At 37.3% G+C, this 20,897-nt stretch overlaps 3 protein-coding genes across 12 annotated transcripts in view; 2 read left to right on the top strand and 1 right to left on the bottom strand.

Moving 5' to 3' along the window:
• The window catches only part of CASK (calcium/calmodulin dependent serine protein kinase), a 187,283-nt gene that overhangs the window by 80,509 nt on the left and 85,877 nt on the right, over positions 1 to 20,897 (bottom strand). For all 10 annotated transcript variants that reach the window (XM_053936059.1, XM_053936063.1, XM_053936065.1 and 7 more), the window contains exon 6: positions 3,339 to 3,441. In XM_053936059.1, coding sequence (XP_053792034.1) covers positions 3,339 to 3,441 — 103 coding nt within the window. The remainder of the gene's footprint in view (positions 1 to 3,338; positions 3,442 to 20,897) is intronic.
• GPR34 (G protein-coupled receptor 34) lies at positions 6,830 to 9,819 on the top strand. The gene has a single exon (XM_053936074.1). The coding sequence runs from the start codon at positions 6,830 to 6,832 to the stop codon at positions 7,973 to 7,975; it is 1,146 nt and encodes a 381-aa protein (XP_053792049.1). The 3' UTR covers positions 7,976 to 9,819.
• GPR82 (G protein-coupled receptor 82) lies at positions 12,965 to 16,030 on the top strand. The gene is made up of 2 exons (XM_053936076.1): positions 12,965 to 13,709; positions 14,890 to 16,030. Exon 2 carries the CDS (start codon positions 14,919 to 14,921, stop codon positions 15,960 to 15,962), a length of 1,044 nt encoding a protein of 347 aa, XP_053792051.1. The 5' UTR covers positions 12,965 to 13,709; positions 14,890 to 14,918; the 3' UTR covers positions 15,963 to 16,030.

The following is a 20,897-nucleotide window of genomic DNA, read 5'->3' as shown; positions in this document are numbered from 1 at the left end:
TAGATTAAGTGAAGGAAATATCAGGTGTGAACTCAATGGTTTTTGTTCCTTCAGACTTTTATACCATATTCTAGCTAAAACCCCCAAGATGTAGCATCTAAGATATTTGATATCAGATAGATCTGATGTCACATTTAAGAAAATACTGTGAAAATTCATACTATGGTCTGCAAGAAAAACTCTTCAAGGAAGGAGACAGAGATCATAATGTGAGATTAGTCTAATTAAATCACTGACTTCCCAGAGGTTCCACTACTCCAGCTGCATCATAACAATGCAACACAGACTGTTTACTGTCTTACGGGACTGTGCTGTTCCTTAAAGGAATTCACTTATAAGTTATGATGATCTCTAACTCCTATGAATACTGCCAGAGTTCCTTTATAAAGTACCTACTTCAAGGCTTCAAGTGAAGCCCGTAGCACAGTTTTCCACTTCTGATCATAAGAACTGAAGCAAGAAGAGACCTTCAGAGATTGGTAGCTCATGAAACCTATTTCCTCTAGCTCAGATGACAGCACATGATTCTTAGCCATTTATTGCAGCTTACGGGCAAATGGAGTGGAACAGACTATTTCCTTACATTTTCCCCTCTTGCCTTATGAAGAAATGAGTTATGGCTACATCCTTTTTTTTTTTGGTACTTTATTTTACTTACATAAAGAAAATAATAACTAATAATTGAACTTTCTTAAAAATAATGTCAACTGAGTTGTTAGATGATAAAATACAGTCACTGCTAAAATCTCCTCCATACACATTTTCATCAATGACATCTAGTACGATGTCATAGCTTGTTCTCATGAGCTCTCTTACACTTCTGTAAAACAGCCATTTACCTGCTTGAAAGAAAGAACCCTGTAGTTACAATCCTTCTAAACTTCACAAGTCTGTCTTTGAACTTATATCAGAAGATTTTAATACCTGGGGTTTAATTTAACTTCACTACAAAAATCCTTCCCCAGCAATTTATGCACACTCTGATAAAGATGTCTTTGTCAAGTTAAAAAATGTTACGGTCCTGAACAAAGCAAAAGCTGTAAGCTTGAAGGCTGGCTTCAAACACACTGAGGAAGAAAATTCCCTTTAGTTTGTTTTCCTGGGGCTACACAGAATCTGGGATTGCCAGGCACAGGTGTGTCAAAGTGTAGAGAAGTAGGAAAAATAGCACAAACAAAGCACAGGGAATTTCAGGTCAGTAAAATTATCTTAATGCCATGATTGATAGATTTTATTTAATAGAGAATTTCTTTTTTTTATGTACTAATCACCAAATGCAGGTATTGCCATGCTAAAAGGGAAATGATGCCATGCTAAAAGGGAAATAATTCACTACGTCAAAAGAATCAATGTTTTCCACTAAAAGTTAGAAAAGCAATGTGAAAGTGAACAAGTTGGTTATGACACTGCTCCAACTTCTCTATTTGGAGAGTTTCTACTTTTTTATGAGACAATTGAGAAATAAGAAGTGCCTATAAATTATTGTTACTATTATGACAAAACTTATCCATATGAATAACACCCTTAAACAAATGTGTAGGTAAACACTGATTTATGAAAAATTTATAGTCCAGTTCAAACAGCCAATATTGACAGCTTTCGTATAACACATGTGTTATACTGTAAAACTGAATAAATAAGACCTTGTCAGTTCTGTGTAGGGAACTGTCTAGTAATTTGCCTTCAGGTAGGGTTCTGTCAGGGAAAAGAAGTGCCAGATAACAGAGGCAGTTTGGGCTTAAAGACTGGAATGAAAGATGAGAAGAAAGAGAAGAGTCTGTTAAGGAGACTTTCTGTGGTATATAAATGAAGTGGAATTACTCTGGGTATCCCTGAAAATGAGTGGAATTTGAAGCTGAAAGCAACAAGTGCCAATGAAAAGGCTGCAAATTGGAGATGCCAGTTGAGAAAAAAAGGGGGGAAAAATGTGTGAAGGCAGACCAAGATGGCAGAAGTTGAGACGGAAGAAGCAAAAGATACTGATAAATATCACAGTGATGAGGTTTGACATCTGTAAGAGCTGCAAAGAGAATCCCCAGCACTGATCACTGCTGGAGGTTGAGCACAGGAACAGTGAGTGGGATCACAGCACTGGGAACAGTAACACAAAAGGAAGGTCATGGCAAAATTTGGGGAAAATGCAGTAATTTTATTTTCGAAGTTGAACTTGAATATTTTTTGCTAGACAATTGGTAGTCTGGAAGTATACTGCATCTGACTACCTCCAGAAGAGCGGCTGAAACAGAAGAAGTGGGTAAAGTTGCTCAGCAGAACATAAATAAGAAAAATTAGATAATTATAAACAAAAGTGTAGAAACTACCACTAAAAAAAGCAGTGACTGAGGTATAGGTAATTTGAGTAACATAAGAAAATTAAAGAAAGCAATGACCTTTTTATTACAGCTTAACTGAATGGGTATTTTCTTGGAAAAAATGCCTCTAGTTAATAAGATATTTGGATATTTCCAGGGTATCAACAATATCTGTAAGGGAATGGAAGCTGTTGATATGCTTATATTTTATTTGCTTTTTATTTTAAAAAACGTACAAAACTCAAATTGACACAGAACATTAAGTGATTAAATTGGGAAATCTGAGATTTTGAAGATGCACGGTACTGAAGAAAGTCACTAATTCTGAAGAAAAAATATTAAAACTAACAAAATGTTTTGTTGTGGTCTCCTATTCTGGCAATGAAAGCATCAGAAAACTGATTGGGTCTTCATCTGTGCAGGCTGATTAAAGCATAACCCTATTGTCTGGAACAATATGGAAGGCAGCTAGAGGAAATAAAATCCACAGAAAACAAAACACAGTCAAAAAATATACATACGTATCAAGATATTGATGTCTTATGCAATAATTACAATGAAATTTCAAAACACAGAAAAGAATCACATGTGAAAACCAGTAAGATTCTGCTATTAAACAGCACAGCATTCTGACAGGAATTGCCTATCAAATGGGAGCACTGACAATGCTGCACTAAGTGCTTCAATGACTGCATTTTTATTTTCTTTGCTTTACCAAGAATGGCAGAATTAAGCCAAAGTTTGTATTAAAGTGGAAAATTCTTTGGGTTTTTCCAGTTTTATTTTGATCAAACCAGCATGAGTTCCTGTTGAGTAACATTTACAGGGATTTAATGCTCAATGTGTGAATGCAGGTTACCTTCCACTGCCAATTTAGCTTGGCTGTGTGCATTTACCATGTTAAATAAGTCTTTAGTGAAAGATTATTTTTGAGCTCTTGTTTTGCAGGCCAGGCGGTGTCAGAAGAACAGAACTCTGCAGTACAACATGCACAATACTAAATAATTTAGAAGGAAAATTTCTTACCTCCAGCAACTAGCCCAGACTCTCCTAACTGAATTGCTACCCCAAAGCCACCAAGCTTTACGGGGGCTGAATTCTCTTTTGAGGCAAGCAGTACACAGTGTGGCTGAAAAGACAAAAATCCAGACAAATTATGACATTGTTTGAGAAAAACAATCTGTATTTTAGAACTTACTTTCATAAATCTGTGAGCAGAGGTTAGATTTTGTTTTTTTAAAATAATTTCTTTATTTCGGTTATCTTCTTTTCTGGCATGGACTCCTCTTTCTACACTGGCTTCCCTTCTATTGCCCCAGGCATAGCAAAATCCTTTCAGAACTTACCAGAACTAACAAGGAAAACAAAGAGAAATCATGATAAAATGGAGATAAAAAACTCATGTCTATAATTTCTTACCTGGTATTACTTTTCCTTTTTGTCTTTCATCCTATTAACCCTTACACTGTTTCAATTCCCCAGCTGAAATATCCTGCTTATTATATGTTTTGTGGGGTCTTATCCTTCCCACAGAGAACATAAAACTCTGTTTTGAGCCTTAATCACAGAACTCACTCAGCACTTCTCAAGTGCAAGAAAGAAAAGGAACACCCCTGGGACATTCCAGTGAGGGATATTCTTGAGGTGTCTAAACTGGATTCCAGCTATAGCCATCTATACCCTTCATTTTCCACAAATAAGAGTGAGGTCTAATGTATAAAAATGAAATAATATTACACAAAAATTCAGATGGGCACTGACTGCTGTAGGAGGAAGCAACGTACAGACAAAATCTATTAGAACACAATTTGGTATTAAATACACATACCCAGACAACTGCATTTAATTTAGAACTTCCTGCATTTACTCAAAGCCTCTCTTTTCAGCACCATATTATTTAAAATGAAGAACCTCAAATTTGTATACTACTTCCTGAGAATACATTACTGCTTAAATTGCAAAACTAAGATCTCAAAAGATTACACAGGAGCTACCAGAAGTTCGAAGTGACTACTTGTAAAGTTATCAGCTCTAATCACCCACGTATTTTTGTAAAAGTTTAAATTATATGAGAACAAAGATCTTCAAAGCAATGTTCTTGAGGTCTTCATTAAATTTAGACCTTGTCATATCAGGTTTTCTAGAATCCACTCTTAAATTTCTAATTTATAAATGTAATTTTCAATTCCTATGCCCCACTTGGAAGAGTATTACCAGGTGGTATTGCTGCTGCATATTGTATTTCACTTCTGCCTTAGTGAAATGGTTAAGATGCACACTTTGGGCACTTTCACATCCTCTCATCACTGTCATCTGGAGTGAGAAAAAACAACAATTCTAATCCCAGGCAAGGAGAAAGGCAGATAGGAGAACTATATAGACATTTACAAAATGTCCCGTTCCACAGTGGTACTGATTTATCTTTACCCTCTACTTGAAAAAAGTGACACTATTTCCAGGAAGTATTAAAGAGATGATAAACTGTACCAACATCATTATCACCCGAAAAGTCACTGGCACTGCCCACCAGAAACAAAGTCTTTGAGAAAAAAACTTCAAATCTCCAATCCAGAGCAAAACTGAGAAAAATTTATTACAGAACCTCTCTCAGTAGAGCCCAAATGAACTGGGTATAGCCAGTTAAAAATGCCTTTAAAAAAAACAATGCAAACCAGTTGCAACACCAGTTAAAACTTCCCCCTGTTGCCAATTGTACGAATCAGCTGGAGCTCACCACTTTCTGAGAGAAGCTGCTGCTGCAGCTTTCTAATAAAAGGACCTGCACGCTTCTCCTCCCTGACTTCACCAGTGGATTTGAGAACCAGCAGAACTTCTTAACACATAAATGGTAAGTGACTTCTTTTACACTTAAGCTGTAGTTTTCTTAATTGCAGAGGTGTTACTGATCTCCAAATCCTTTTCTAAGTATACCTGGATTTACGCATGTCTGCTTGCTTAGAGGTGACACAGCTTATGACAGCGAAAAGTTTTGTTCCTGATCCATTTGCAGCGTAACCCAAGTTTCTCTCATTGATCTAAACTTCCTTATGCAAGTCTCCATATCAAACAATTTCATAGAAAAGCAACTTAAACATGAAGTCATTGCAGTAGATGGGTTTCAAGATGTACGTGAAAACATTGCAGTTTGAAATCAATCTCTTGAAATTACTTGCCCTGACAATATCATGTGGCAAGTATGAGAACAGCTGGTTTTGAAACTGTGAACGTACCCTACCAGTTTAATGTAATTGTAGGGTCAGACAACATAGGATGTTAAAATATTTTAGACTCTCCTCTCAAGAATTCAGATTCTGTAAGTATATTAGGTCTTCTTAAGAATTTTGCCTGAAGTGTTGTCATTTTCACTGCTGTGGCTGCAGCACAGAATTAAATATAAATTTGCATTTTTTAAGATCTAGAATGCAAATTGCATGGCCTAGACATAAAAGTTATTTTGAGATTACATATACAGCAGTGGTTTTTTGTTTGCTTTTTTTTCCATAACAGTTGCCAGTCAACTAAGTTCAGTGTCAAAACCACTTCTGAAAATTCTGTGAGATTACAGGAAAAAACCTCTTTTGTCTGTAAAACAAAAATATTCTAAATAAACTTTTTTATGGCATTTCTTGTTGCTATGACAAACAAGTTGAAGACTAAAGTTTTATCATTACTTATCAGTGATAACCTTCATGCGACTGCTCTCCAAACCACACACTTCTGGTTTTCCTTTGTTGGTCAAGGCTGATTTTAACTTTCACATTGTACCTTCCTGGTCAGCAAAAAGCTTAGTGAAATTAAAAAATATTCAATTAAAGCAAAGAAAACCATGAAAACAAGGAAGGTTTGAAAACAACCTGTTACTGCATTATTGTGATTTCCAGCTAATAGTAGATTGTGGAATACTGATTTGTGAATAGCCAAGAAAAGGAAAAAAACACATTTATGTGAAGGTACAGATTATTATAGACAAGCTACTGCAATAATACTGTCTCACAGGGTTACTTATAACACAGTACATAGCCAGATGAGTTTAGACTTCCTTTAATATACTTCTATGTACTCTGTGTCAACACTTGAGAATACTTAGTTATGCTTACCTGTCCCTGCACCTTAGGACCAGAAATTCTGGTCCTAAGAAGTGAACTTAAAAAACTTATTTATTCTTATATATAAAGAAAATTCTTCCGTTTGCAGGAAAATGTAATAGTTGACTTTTCAAACAACACAAAACAGTAATAATGCTGTAATTACGGAAATATTTATCTATGAGTACTCTACACTATCTGTTCTTTCTTGCCTGCAGATTACCTAGACTTATATTATTTTATGATATCTGGCTGAAACCCCTTCTATTTAGCTACACCAATACTTGGTGCATTTATTCCTTTTAGCTACTGCCTTTTATGTTTATACCACATTAGACTGTTAGGCTATAAAGCAAAAAGACACTTGAATGGAGACTGTATTCTTAAAATCTCTCTTTGTCTTTTTGCAGAACAGCTAAAACACCTTTGCAAATGATGGCTGCAACTTCAGCTGATTTACCGACCATTGGTCCACACAAGGAAGAATTCTGGAGTAACCAAACCAACCTGACCATAAATGCCTCAGAAAGTCACAATGATGCCAGCTGTTCCTTGGATGACAACAACTCACTGTCACTTGCTCTGATAGTTTTTTACTCCATTATTTTTGTAGTTGGATTGGTTGGCAATATTGTAGCCCTGTTTGCTTTCCTGTGCATTCATCAGAAGAGGAATTCTATCCAAGTTTACTTGCTAAACGTAGCTGTTGCAGACCTCCTGCTCATCTTCTGTCTTCCCTTCCGGATACTCTACCATGCCACCAACCGCTGGATGTTTGGGCGGATTTTTTGCAAGGTTGTGGGAACTCTGTTTTACATGAACATGTACATTAGCATAGTACTGTTGGGACTAATTAGTCTGGATCGTTATATAAAAATAACAAAGTCTGTGAAGCGTCCAAAGATGTTAACCACTACCCGGAGCGTGCAGATCTGCTGTACGGTGTGGGCGATTGCACTGACAGGATTTATAGTGGTAGTTGCACCATCTTTCTTTAAGCCTGAGGACAGCAACTCCACCAAGTGCTTTCATTACCGAACCAAACAGAATGCAGAGAAGACAGAAGCAATTTTAAATTATATCACTGTACTGATTTTTTGGATAGTTTTATTCCTTTTGATACTTTCGTATGTTAAAATTGCCAAGAACCTTCTGAAAATTTCGAGGAGAAGGGCAAATTTTCCCAATGCAGGAAAATACACCAAGACAGCAAGAAATTCCTTCATTGTTCTCATAATTTTCACCGTCTGTTTTGTGCCTTATCACATGTTCCGGGTTGTCTACATCACATCACAGTTACAAACCCCATCCTGTTATTGGATGGAGATCATTCACACCTGCAATGAGGTGATGCTCATATTTTCATCATTTAACAGCTGCCTAGACCCAGTTATGTATTTCCTAATGTCCAGAAGTGTCCGTAAGACTGTATTCCAGCTGATTTGCAGAAAACTTCATGGAGAGTCAAGCCTAAACCTGGAGAGCACTTCTGACATAAAACTTGGCCAATACGCCCAAGAGCGATTATCTAGCACCACTCCTCACTCCAGCTACTCAAGGAGGAAGTCCATGATTTGAATGTTTAAATGGATCTCTGTCACTCCGGGTCACCAATTTCAGATCACAAAATCCTCTACTCCACAGCTACTAATTCTGCCTCTTTCCTCCTGTTAAGAAAAATGAGAAGTATTACTTCTGTTTGTGAAAATGAGAAGTTACTTTTCAGAAGAATTTTTTCGCTCCTGTTTATCCAAGAACACAAATTAGGAAGTTCTCACATTTTGTGTTGGACTAAACTAGAACACTAACTCTTTAGGGAGATTTCCACAAAGGGGTTTGAACCTGTAGAAATAAACTTGTATATACACATTAATATTAGTAGCTTGGGTATGTAAATAATAGATTAATTTTGCAAAAAGTAAATCCTGTCCTATTTGAAAGATCTAGATACCAGTACAGATTTTATGTATTTTATCATTTTCTCTGTTTTCATAGGTTTCCAAGAGATCAGTATTTTTACTATATTTATAAATGTATTTTAAAAGAAAATATTTGAGAATTTAGCAACATGAGTCAAAAATGAGGAGAAGAATATAACAGCTATCAATTCAGTTTTAAGTACAGGGGACAGTCTTAGTTCTATTAAGCAGCAAAATTAAAATACTCAATCCTACTAAGACCCTTGTTTTACCAACATTTTAATGACTGTCAAGGTCAAACACCTGAGGAAAAGCAAGCAATGCTTTCAGAAAATTCAAAATAAATGAAGGAGAGATGATGTGGATATTTCCTAAGATTTCCTTCAATGTGGCAAATTTCATGACTGCACAAGGCAGTTCAGCAAGGAACATCAACTCACAGAATGGAGCAAAAAGATCAGCCAGGCTCAGGCACTGGTCTACTCCTGGATTTCCAAAGCCACACATTCCAGTTGCATGCTTCCTCCCTGGCAGGAGACTTTTCTTTCCACGTGATTAAAATAATCTTGATAATTGCTGATGCCATGTGAACAGCACTGTAATAGCAATGTTTCATAGCTACAGCTACGTTCTCAGATACTAAACAGCTCCATGTATTTAGGCACAAACAAATTCCAAAGTGTAACATTTCTCAAAAACCAGAGAGCTGAAGGTGGTGAATGTCTGGCACAAAGACAACTAAAGCAGCACAACCATGAACAATTTAAATGTCTGGCATAACAAACCAGAAAAGTGAAAGAAATACAAGCCAGACATCAAGCTCTGCAAAATAATGATTTATTATCTTGACACATACAAACAATACTGCTCAAGTAAGCAGGTGTAAAGAAGTTGGTTTTAATATGACTACCAGTAACTTCTGTAACAGATCATGTGACTGTTAATGCCAAATCTGTGCCAAAATGTGTGGATTTTTACTAATTTCATACAATATTCTTATTTTACAGAAGATACTCATAATACTCTGATTGACCAAAGTAAACATAAGGTTTCACCTCAGCTACATATAAACTAAGTTTAATTTTGATGTGAATTTACATCATTCAGATTTGATGGAAGTGGCTATAAACACATCAAACAAATTACAATGACTAGCCAGTCTGTTTTGTTTTCCTTTTTTTTTTAATAAAAAATTAGGAGGTTTCCTTATCTTCAAAAGAAAGACTCCCACAAACGTGTAATTTCATAAAGATATGATGGTAACTGACTTTTTCTTAAACATTTCAGCATACAACGGAGGTGTTTGTACAATAAGTTCTGGCTGATTCTCACAGTAATTGCAGTTCATGATCTTTTATCTATCAGTTTGCCATCCTATTGTATTAATGCTTCTCTTGGTTTTGTATTTGTCCAGGGCAATTTTATTATGCAATACTGTAGTTCTACATAATTACATCAATTCTGGTACATCTAGTAGAGTTTATAAACCATAATTTCACAAGACATATATGTTATCTCATCATTCTTTCTTTTCCATGCTTATTCTGTGAGCAGTGGGTTGATGATACTGAACAGCAGGTTGGGGTGAGGGTGTGGGCTGGGCAGCTCAGGAGAGGACAGGCATGCACAACAGCAGCTTGAACAAAATGTGATTTCTAAAATTCTTCTGAATGGTTAGACCAGAATTTTCATTTACAAGGTTTGTAATTCATGGACACAGCAGTATTACCAAAACAGACTCAGATCCCTTCAGAAGATCAAGTAGTAGTACAAGGGCTCAATACTGAAAATCCAAACTGCATTAAATTAATCAACTCTCCAGCTCAGAAATGAAAATCTGAAAGGGAAGAGATCTATAAGAAAATCTCTAAGAGCAAGCATGGCACAAAAGAGTGGAACAGGAATAACCACATGATCTTGACAAAGTGCAGCATTAAGGGAGCAGCAGTCAGAACAAAGACACAACCACAGAAAGCAATCAGAAAATACTTTTGGATTTCTACAATTGTATAAATCAGTGCTTCAAGATGTTGAAGGCCAGATGTATCAACTGGCTTAGAAAGGGATCTGAAACTAGACAGCACTGTCATGTAGGAAGCAGTTACTAATGGCCAAGAAACAAAAGCAGGTATATTTACTCTTTTGAAAAAATATTTAACCCTTGTGTATTTTTTTCTGCAATCAGTTTTCCCAAATTTGACGGTAAAACGCCAGGCCTTACAAGAAAATATTACTAAAGAACAAAACAGTCCAGAAACATCTTGGGGATCTGCTGAAAGTCACATGGTGTGACGTGTCAAATGACCACAGAATCAGTCACTCAAATAGTGTCTTACTTGTCCTCTTCCCAACGCTTCCCGATTACCTGAGTCTTCAGGTGAATTTTAACATGAAGGTAACTTAACATGAAGGTAATTCTATTTATTTTGCTTTCTGTATTTAAAGGTTAACTCAACACACATCCCCATATAACTACATGAACCTCGTCTTCCTCTTTACTCAAATCTATAAACACATGAATTTCGACTGGTGTACTAAAATGTAGCCATGTTATGCTGGTTTTGGCTGGGATAGACTTTTTCACAATACGGGCTGTGGTTTGGGCTTGTGATCTAAACAGTGTTGACCCCAGGGATGCTTCAGCCATTGCTAAGCAGCACTTGCACAACGAGCAGGACTTCACTGTCCCTGAGAACGCCCCAGCAGCGAGAGGCTGGGGGTGCACAGGGACATGGGAGGGGACACAGCAGGGACAGCTGACCCCATGGGTACCCCAGAGCACGTACGTGGTGCCATGCTCAGCAATATAAGCCAAGAAGGAAGCTTGGCTGTGTTGCTATTTTTAGGAACTCACTGGGCACTGATCAGATGGCGTTGCTTTCTATCACTTGGGTTTTTTTTTGTTAGGTTTTTTTTTTTTTTCCTGCCGGTTTCTTTTTTTCTTTTAGCTTATTGAATTCTTTCTCACAAACCATGAATTTCCACTTTTACCCTACTGGTTCTGCCTCCCAGCCCACTGGAGAGGAAATAAGTGAATGTGTGTGTCAGACTAAGCAGGAGGGAGCACCAGAAGGGGAGGTCTGCTCTGCAGCACAGCAGCCAAAAGAACAAGAGGGGAAAGAGGCAAAAATCATGAACAAGTTTTCTCACTTTTACCCTTTTGATTGTCCTCCCCATCTCACTGAGGGGGAGTGAGTGAGCAGCTGTGAGGGCTCACCTGCCTACCAGGGTTAAACCACAACATCAGCTTTTTTTTAACTTGCAAACTGGTGTTTCTGAGGGCAGACAAACAGCAATTATAAAACAGGAGTGCAACTTATACCACTGAAAAACAACTGAGAATCACATTATTCCCAGAACTGGGAGGTTCACGTATGGAAGCTTTAGTCTGATGCTCTGACAGCACACAAGGTTGTGAGAGACAGTGTCAAAGCCTTGCTGAAGTTGAGGAATTTCATCATTAGGAACTTGCTGGGTTTTGTGTTTTTTAGGGCCAGGAAACAAGTTGTCTGTATATAATGATGAAATGCAACATATGCTGCCTATCTAGATCAGTAGCAACATATGCTGCCTATCTAGAACAGTTATAAATTAAGAGTGATCATCGTTTGAGAATAGTGAAAATGTAAATCATTGAGGTGAATGATAAACATAAAAATAATTATGAAGAACTTAAGAGTGTATGGCATAAAAATGCAGGTGTTCCATTTGAGTATCTTCAAATACATTTTAGATAAAACACACCATTTGTAAGTTAGGTGAATGGAAACAGTCCACTAAAAGAATAAGGAAGGTGTTTGCTACAGCTTAGAACCAACTGCAACTGTATTCCTGGGACAGGTGGCATTTTAAAAAAAACTTATAATACCTCATTACTTTGCTATAATACTTGCTCTCAGTAATCCATTCCAAAATAATGTCTGATAGACTTTAATTCACTACAATAATCTATTATCATACAATAATTCAGAAAAAAAGTGTAGTGATTACCTCTTCTTACAGCATGAGTTATTATCATTAAATTACAAATACTACAGGCAACAGTCAATAACCAACCAAATAATAATAACAGTAATTTAACCAAACCTGCTAACTGGAATTGTTCACATCACTCTCAGCAACTTTTCAGAATATGCATTCTTGTATCTAAACCTCAGTGGAATGCCACAGCAACAAGGACTTCTAACACTACTTAGGAACTATTAAACACGTAATAAACAGAAGACTCTCTCTCTTAGAATGATTTTTAATATAATATATATTCAAAAGTGGAAAACAAGGTATAATTAAATCTAACAAGAACAAAAATTAAAGTACATGCAAACTAATTACAGCTTTACAACCCAATTACTAATACTCCACAGAAAATAAATGTAGATGACTTCAGAATAGGAAGCCAGCTTTTATGTACATTATTTTAGAAAAAAAATACTAAGACTGAACAATAATAACAGATCATGAGGTGAATTTATGTTTAAACATAAAGCCAAACTAGGAAAACAAGAACCTTACCTCAACTTCTGTTCTCATAAAGGAACTTATTTCTAGGTGTTGAAAAGGAACTTATTTATAGGTGTTGTGTTATCTTACAACCACAGATGTAGCAGAAAGCAAAAAGCCCAAAAGTCTCAACTTCTACAGAGCTAAACAGAGTTTGCTCTGTGATCACATCTATGCTGTGGAGGAATAAAACTGTCCTCTGTACACCTCTGGATGATTTGTGTGAAACACTGCATTTCTTGGACAGTGAGTCCATTTTCCCTGCCAGAACCCTTGGATGCATCAGCTGTAAATTGCTTCCACACAATCCATCACCTGACCAGACAGGCGAGATGCGTCCATTTGGTCACTCATGTGAGGACACACATGGACACAGCACTACTGCACGTGGCCTTTGGGAACAGACAGCTTGGTGACAGCTTCTGGAGCTGAAGAACTGTTAAATATGACTGAAAAGACAAGTTTTCATGCATAAACTGGCAGCATGAAGGAAAGTGGGCAGTCCTAAAGAGAACCCCTCCACCCCCCAAAAGAGGAAAGCTGTATATAAAGGATTGCAAGGTGTTTCTGTGCCATACCTAAAGGATTGTTACAGCTGCTCTTCAATGCTATCTCCATCTTGTTTTTTTTTTCCCTAATGGAGCTAATCCTGACTTAATTTCAAAGCCTTTTTTGTATAGACATCATATTTTCTGAACTGTAAATGCCTGCCTGCCTCCTGACATTATAAAAGGGAAGTGTACACTCTAAAAATCTAGTTATGTCAGAGAGACATTTTTAACTGTACTCTCCAGGTTCCAGTGCCATCATTTTCACTGCAGCAGTGGAGATTAAACAGATACCAGACAGAAATATTTCCTCTCAGCAAAGGAAGGTGCCTGCAGCTTGTATAGGTAAGCTTAAAATTACTACTTCTTTGTTTTACCTGATGAAATTTGGTCAGTTGCACAAAAATTTTCATTAGACTTCTAAAATGAGTAAATTCAACAATTACTTTGTGAATTCAACCCATTATAATAAAAGTAAATAAAAAACAATAAAAGTTAATACATTTTGGTTCAACAATACATATAGAACTGAGTGTACACTAAAAGCAAGAGCTATAGAAGTTAGTTTAATTTGCAAATTTGTCAAACGCTGCCTACAGCATAGTTTTTATACTTGTCTGGTGTCTGGGCTTTTTATCATTGCCACTTCAGAATTCTCTTTAGGATCTGAGTCCATTTGTTTACAGCTGTTTAAAAAAATATTATTAGTCTGTAAGTCTGAAATCTGTTATTTTTTTCCCATATGACTTGATATGGAAAAAAAAAGCTAACTAGGATACACTCCACTAAAATATGTATGTATATCTATGCATACAACAGTAAAAACTCTCCACTACAGGGCTGTAAGCTGAAATGTCAGTTTTTACACACAGTCATTGCACACAGCTTTCATTTCTTATTTTCAGTTTGGAAATTGAGAAAAGACTGAAAAATGAACTTGGAAAAAATTAATATACTGCAGTTTTCAATAACCACTGTATATGCTAAAAGTTAGACTGAGTTGCTAAATGTACATCTGACATTAGAGCTCTGATAAAGTAACACTACAGACAGACATGAGCACAGAATAAATATATATTGTGAAATTCTTGCAGCATACAGACTAATTTATAGTTAAATGGAGGTACAGATACTCTTCTGCATTTCTGGAATTAAAGTAATTCCTTGCACTTAATTTGCTAATTTAATTTTAAATGGTCTGTAACTGGTTTCCAAATTAGGTTACAGACGTTCCAGAAGATTGAGAAATAAACCAAGATCACAGAAGTTACTGCCAGACCCTAGCTTGAACCTTCAGCTTCCTAATTTATTTTATTACATTCTATGCACATAAAAGCTTCAGGGTTAACTTTTCTTCATGAAATCTCAGTGGAAGAGAATGCCCAAACTGCAACCTCATGCAAACTTAAGGTAGCAGCATCAAAGGAACACTGAAAAGTCAGAGAGACAGAAACAGCTGAGATAAGAGCAAAGAAGAGATGTTAGATGCACATTACAGAAATATTAAATTTTAACTGTGTTTCAGCTCTGACCACTCAAGAAATCCTGCCATAAATGAACAGCTCATCATGTCTTCAGCCATCGCCAGCTACCACCGTAGCTCTCCCCATCCTCTATTCCTGCCTGTTCCCCGCTGGAATCTTTGGGAACATTCTGAGTGCCTGGATATTTTCACGGAAAGCGCCCACCCGAAGGACACAGTACATTTACCTGGCCAACCTGGTGACTGCAAATCTGCTGGTTTGCAGCACCATGCCCTTCCTGGCCGCCTACTTTGCGGACGGGCACCGCTGGCCCTACGAGTCGGTGGCGTGCAGGATCGCCCATCACCTGGGGACACTGGTGATGCACGTCAGCATGTACGTGACCATCACCATCCTGTGCTCCATCGCCCTCAGCCAGCACGCCACGCTGAAGAAGAACTGTGGCACACAACACTCCCCGGCTCTGCCAGGAACCTTCCAGGGGCGCCTGCTGCACAAGTTCCGGCGGCCAAAGTTCGCTAAATATTTGTGCGTCGGTATCTGGCTGATTGTGCTCTGCATAACAGTCACAGCCATCGCCTACAACGTCCAGGAGAAGGTTTCAGGGGAGTTCCCCACCTGCTACAACATCAGGGTAGAAGCTGGTGAACGTCCTGCAATGATTGCAGCTTATCTTGCCACTGTGTGCTTTTTTCTGTCTTTTATGACCGTTTTGTGGTCGTACTATTCTCTGACCAGACATCTGAGCAGAATACAAAAAAACACCTGTATTGGAGAAAAACATCTAATTTACAGAACAGTGAAAAGAAACATTCTTGTCATCCAGATGATATTAACTGTCTGTTTCCTTCCATACCATATTTTTAGGCCAATTTTCTATGTACTGCTTATAGAAAATGACTGTCCAAGGCTAAACTACCTAGTGGAAATTAAAAATGTCCTTACTTGTCTTGCTGCTACTAAAAGCAGTTTAGATCCAGTTATAACCCTTCTGTTAGATAAAACATTTAAGAAAAGTCTTTATGACCTGTTTACAAAATCCACACCAGAACATCAAAAACGTAATGATGATATTTTCACTGAAATGGGAAGGAATATGGAAAGATTTTCATAGACTATAAATGAACTAATTTTAATTACCTCTAGGCAGGCTTTGATATAAAATGGCAAATATTTAAATAAAATGGCAACAATATTGTATTTTCTTTTCAAATCATCTTGCTTGCTACATCAGCATTAGCCATAATAAATCCAATGTGTATATCCAAATGAATCCCAGGAGTTTGTAGAGTGAACAGTGTAATACCCATTCATCCACATACTAAAGAAGACATTTCATATTTGACCTGTGGACAGTTCCTTTTACCTAAAAAGTCAAGGAAGAAGGCAAAAACTAGGCTCAAGTTGAGGACCCAGCTCTCTGTTGTTATCAGCAAGAGTTTTGGACACAGGTTTCCTTTACAATAAGGTTGAACAAAGCACAGACATTTTCCTTGGGATGGGTGAACCACAACTGTGCTACACATCCAATGACCAAGTAACTACAGCAAGGCAGAACTGAGCAGTCAAAGCTTTCCAAATGGCAAAGTGCTGCTGACAGGACTGGTTTTAGATCATCAGCTGCAAGTCTGGGTGAGCAGAGCTGTTCACTACCAAAGTGCTCTTCTGATTTGCACGGGCACGAACTCAAACCCCACCACTTCTGTCCTTCCTGAAATACACTTTATAGGGAATGTAGCTGCAGTTATCTGAGCAAAATGCCTGCCTGGGCTTGTTTCTCTTAACATAGTTTTTGAAGGCAGCATAGGCTGAAGACATTCTTCCTATATTTTTCTAGTCACAACCACTTGTTTCCTAGTGCTTATCAAAAAGGCAAGAAAATTATTGAAACTTTGGGAACTACTAATCAAATATAACTTTGTGACAGACTCTTAGCAAGATCCCACTCCGACACTTCTACATAGCACCAAAAAATTACATATGCCTGGCTTTTTTCCTATGTAATCTGCCCAAGATGATGTCCTTTAAAGTTCTTAACTGCATCGAAGTTTTTCTTGCTTCAAATAGTGGAAAAGCTTTTGTGCAGTACAGGCAATCTGAGAAGCTAAAAATTGAGTCCTGCATTGGTCTAGCATTTGACAAAGAATTCATGGAGGAAAATCCCCCAAAACTTAAAGGCATGAGGGATGAGGGAGAGTTAGGAAAACATTACAGCAAAACACAGCTCATGTGGAAAACTTCTTGCGTTGTTTAGACATGCTGGTGCCAAAATCAGAAGTTAGCAGGTGACATGCGAATTGTTTAATAAAAATAATAAACAATTCATTTCTATTGCAGTGAACACAAAATCACAAGGCAAACAGGCACAGCACCTGGTTTGCAAAGCAGTTTAGAGACCACAAGAGTCTGTCAAATTTTTGGTTAAGCCATTCAAATGTGCTGCATGGGAAGCCAGCTCATCGATCAGAAGACATGAGTTTTTTGATTGTGTCAGCAAATGACTGAAACATATAAACTTAGTGACCAGAAAGTTTGTAAATGTTCAACTCCAGGTAGGCCAAGCAGAATAAATATACTTTTCTCAGCAAAACTGCTTCTGAACATACTAACAGGTCAACAGGAAAAGGGCTGGACAAAACAAGCAAGGGGACCTTGAGATAGGAAGCAGGGGCACAGGAATGAAAATAAACAAAGGGAAAAGAGCACTGCCTGAAGAAACACTGAGAAATAATACTGAATGTTTTGTTTTTGGAGTCTCCTGACTTGTACATTGAATGAAAAAATGTACCTCAGAAAAAAAGGTGGCCAGTCAGGACACTTCAATTGCACCTTTGATAGTTTTGCAGCCTTAATCACTTTTTAACAACTTAACATATAACAAAATCCTCACCAAGAAGTTGCTACTAGATCTCAAGGATCTTATAAGCTCTAGAAAATACAGAAGAAACACCAATTATTACTGAATGTCCCCAGAAAGCATAAAATAAGTTTCAAAGTGAAAAGACTGGAAGGAAAGTAACATGCAACAGATTTCTTGGTTTGGATATTCAAAGATGGAAAAGGGAAGATGGTATTAAAGAACAGATTCTATTTTGGTAATTTTTTAAACAGTCTAATATACAGTTAGATAAACACACACAAACACATATATACTACTTTTACTCATTTTTTAGATATGCCTAAAAGCAGAAGGGTAGGAGTGTTGAACTCTACCAGCAAAATCTGAAATGCTGAGCTACAAGCAGTTCAGGCAGTGAAAGACGGAAGTGGTAACTGAATGTGCTCTCAGAATTCATGTCACAGGTTAAGTTCAGTATAGTGCAAAAATCACCACGCAAATCTATCCACAGATCAAGTCTCAGGTCACCTGGACCAACTCAGATGTGGATATGACACGCAGTGCAGAGCATAATGCTTGGTCCTATTCCCTGGAAAAAAATCCCTGGTTTTGACTCCCAGTCACGGAAATATTGAACTGAATCTTAATGACAGAGAAGGCAGAATATGTGTATTTTTGCTTTAGCAGGTTTATCTATTTAGATGACCACATGTAGGAAACAAGCATTCACACCTATCAAGATAAAGCCATAATGAACATTTTGGATGTCTGCATCTTGCTGACAGGCTCACCTTGACCCCACTTACACACCACTTTGCTAATCAGTAACATATACAGGTACTCAAACTACATGGAAATCACGGAACAAAGCTGGAGTACTTGGGATGAGTTAAGGATAAAACCCTAGCAACTACAGCTCTTGATGTGATTAAATTACTCTTACACCTTATATACTCTCACTCTTATACCCCTCAGTTATATTAAGAGGTATTTTTATAACAAGATTTTTGCAACTATGGAAAATTCTATGTAACAATAAAGGCTCACAAAAGATTGCAAAACCTCTTGATGTTTTGCTGATAAAAACCATTCTGTTAAAGTTATTGCAAAAATAAGCCAGTGACAAATGGTACTAAAACTGCAGCAAGAGTTTTACAGGAAAAGACAAGAATCTCATTTCAGACCCACAACCCTCCCCTTTCCTTTTTGTTGTTCTCTTATATAAAGACTTCTCTGTACACAAACTGCTCTGTAATAACATTTGGTAATGGAAAAGACTTCCTTTCAATGCTGCTACTTTCAATAGCCACCTTCTGGGTATTCCTGACACAGCGAGGTTATGACAGAAGAAAAGGAATTGCTGAGTCCTCTATCAGTGGGTTGGCAGAACAGGAAAAAATGTCGTGGTAAGGGAAAAAGTTCTTGACATTCACATTTCTGATGCACAGCTGTCTTGAGTTTTCTATCTTCCTGCATCTTCTATTTTCCTTACCATATGATCCAGCTTCCAAGCACTGCAGGATCACATTAACTGAGGGCGAAGCAAATTTGTAATTTTCACTGATTATAAAGCCTTTAAGCAATGCTGAACGGGGTTAAATGATGTACACAGGCTCAAGAAACATCTGTTTTCACAGAGCAGTGAGAGCAATTAGGACAACTACACACCATCCTGTGAAAGCTTTCACATTTTGATTCTGACATCAGATGTGGATGTGGGGCACAGGGAGTTTGTCCCAGGCTGACTTGGAAAAGTCAGGTGAAGCTTCTGGCACCAGACAACAGCAAACTTTAATTTTATCTATTCTAAACTGTCTAACTTCCTAATCAGCCAGGAACTAAGGGAGCACAAAACCACCTGAAAGACACCTAAATCTTACATGGGCTATACGGTGCAGATTTTCCTGTGCAGCAAAAAATGACCAAGCAATTTACATTTCAAAATAACATTCACAGAAAGTCTAAAGGGGAGAAAAATGCAGCCTGACTATATCAACCTTACAGATTTTATTAAAGCACTTTCACTCATTCAGGTAATTTCTGAAGTGGTCATTTAGTCTATTTCTTTTCAAAACAATGTCTACAGTGACATCTAGAGCCTGGATACTGCAGTTAGTTTAATGTGTCCAACTCCCAAACCCCACAGCTCTGCACTGCTTTTGCCAAAACAAAGCATTGTGGGTTTACACTGTTTTAGACTGATACCTTAGACATTTTTTCCTAACCCATGTAATGTGAACAGGTTCATTTCTAAGGATGGTATTTAAAAAAACAAAACAAAACTGTGAGTCTTAGTTTCTAAGAGACAGGATAAGCACTAAAATAAATCCCCACTTCAACCTCAGTGAAACGGCCTCCCTGAGAGGCCATTGAAGTTAAAACTTGGGTTTTTTTCAAGAATATGATCCAAAAAACACAAGTGGAGCTTTCATGAAGACACAGCAACATAAAGATGACATTAATTCTGAAATTCACGTGGTGCCAAAATCAACAATTAAAAGTACCTAGAACCCCCAACACAGAACAAGATGAGACGTTCTACCAGCAATTAAGAACTGGTATTCAAAAAGTCTAATTTTTAGACTCTGTTTTAAAAAATTACTATTAAAACAAACTTAAAAAGAAAGCCTGTTACATAATAATCTTCTTGATTTTAAAAGGAAAGGAGTAAGAGGTTGTGAATGGTCTGAAATGTCTGGGTACAGAAGACCAAATGACTTCTCATAAAATCCACCAGTTCAGTGTCTGTACTCTCTCTCCTCACAGGTCACCTGCAGAAGTTTGAAGCAGAGTTTACCCTCTCTCCATCTCTCTAGTCCCTAAAATCCAAGAGTCACTTCTCAAACTGCACCATCAGAGCTTGCTAGTATTTTCCTTAATTCCTCCAGTGCTTGACTCACTTTGGATGAGACCAAACTCTTGGAGAAGTGGGAATAACTACTTTAGGCAATGACATTAACAAAGAACATGTATATCCAAATTGAAGAGAGTAAAGCCCACTTGGGTTAAAACTCCCAGCTACTTACATTAAAGTACTTTAGGATAAACTACTTCCATAAATATCCATAGAAACAGTACAAAGTTCACCAGATTAAAACCAATATGTACATACACTAGTCTTAAACACTGCATTTATCCTCCCAAACTTATTTATATTAAAGAAGTTTTCATAGTAATAAATGTTTATTGGACTGTCTCCAAGAAGTAGGT

The sequence above is a fragment of the Vidua chalybeata genome, chromosome 2 (genome assembly GCF_026979565.1).
Source record: "Vidua chalybeata isolate OUT-0048 chromosome 2, bVidCha1 merged haplotype, whole genome shotgun sequence".
NCBI lineage: Eukaryota > Metazoa > Chordata > Aves > Passeriformes > Viduidae > Vidua > Vidua chalybeata.
The sequence above is the reverse complement of the archived record's forward strand: the minus strand, read 5'-3'. Positions and strand labels throughout refer to the sequence as shown.

Bases quoted from the DNA above. Each gene is read 5' to 3' on its own strand.
- GPR34 (XM_053936074.1), top strand. From the start codon at position 6,830: ATGATGGCTGCAACTTCAGCTGATTTACCGACCATTGGTCCACACAAG.
- GPR82 (XM_053936076.1), top strand. From the start codon at position 14,919: ATGAACAGCTCATCATGTCTTCAGCCATCGCCAGCTACCACCGTAGCT.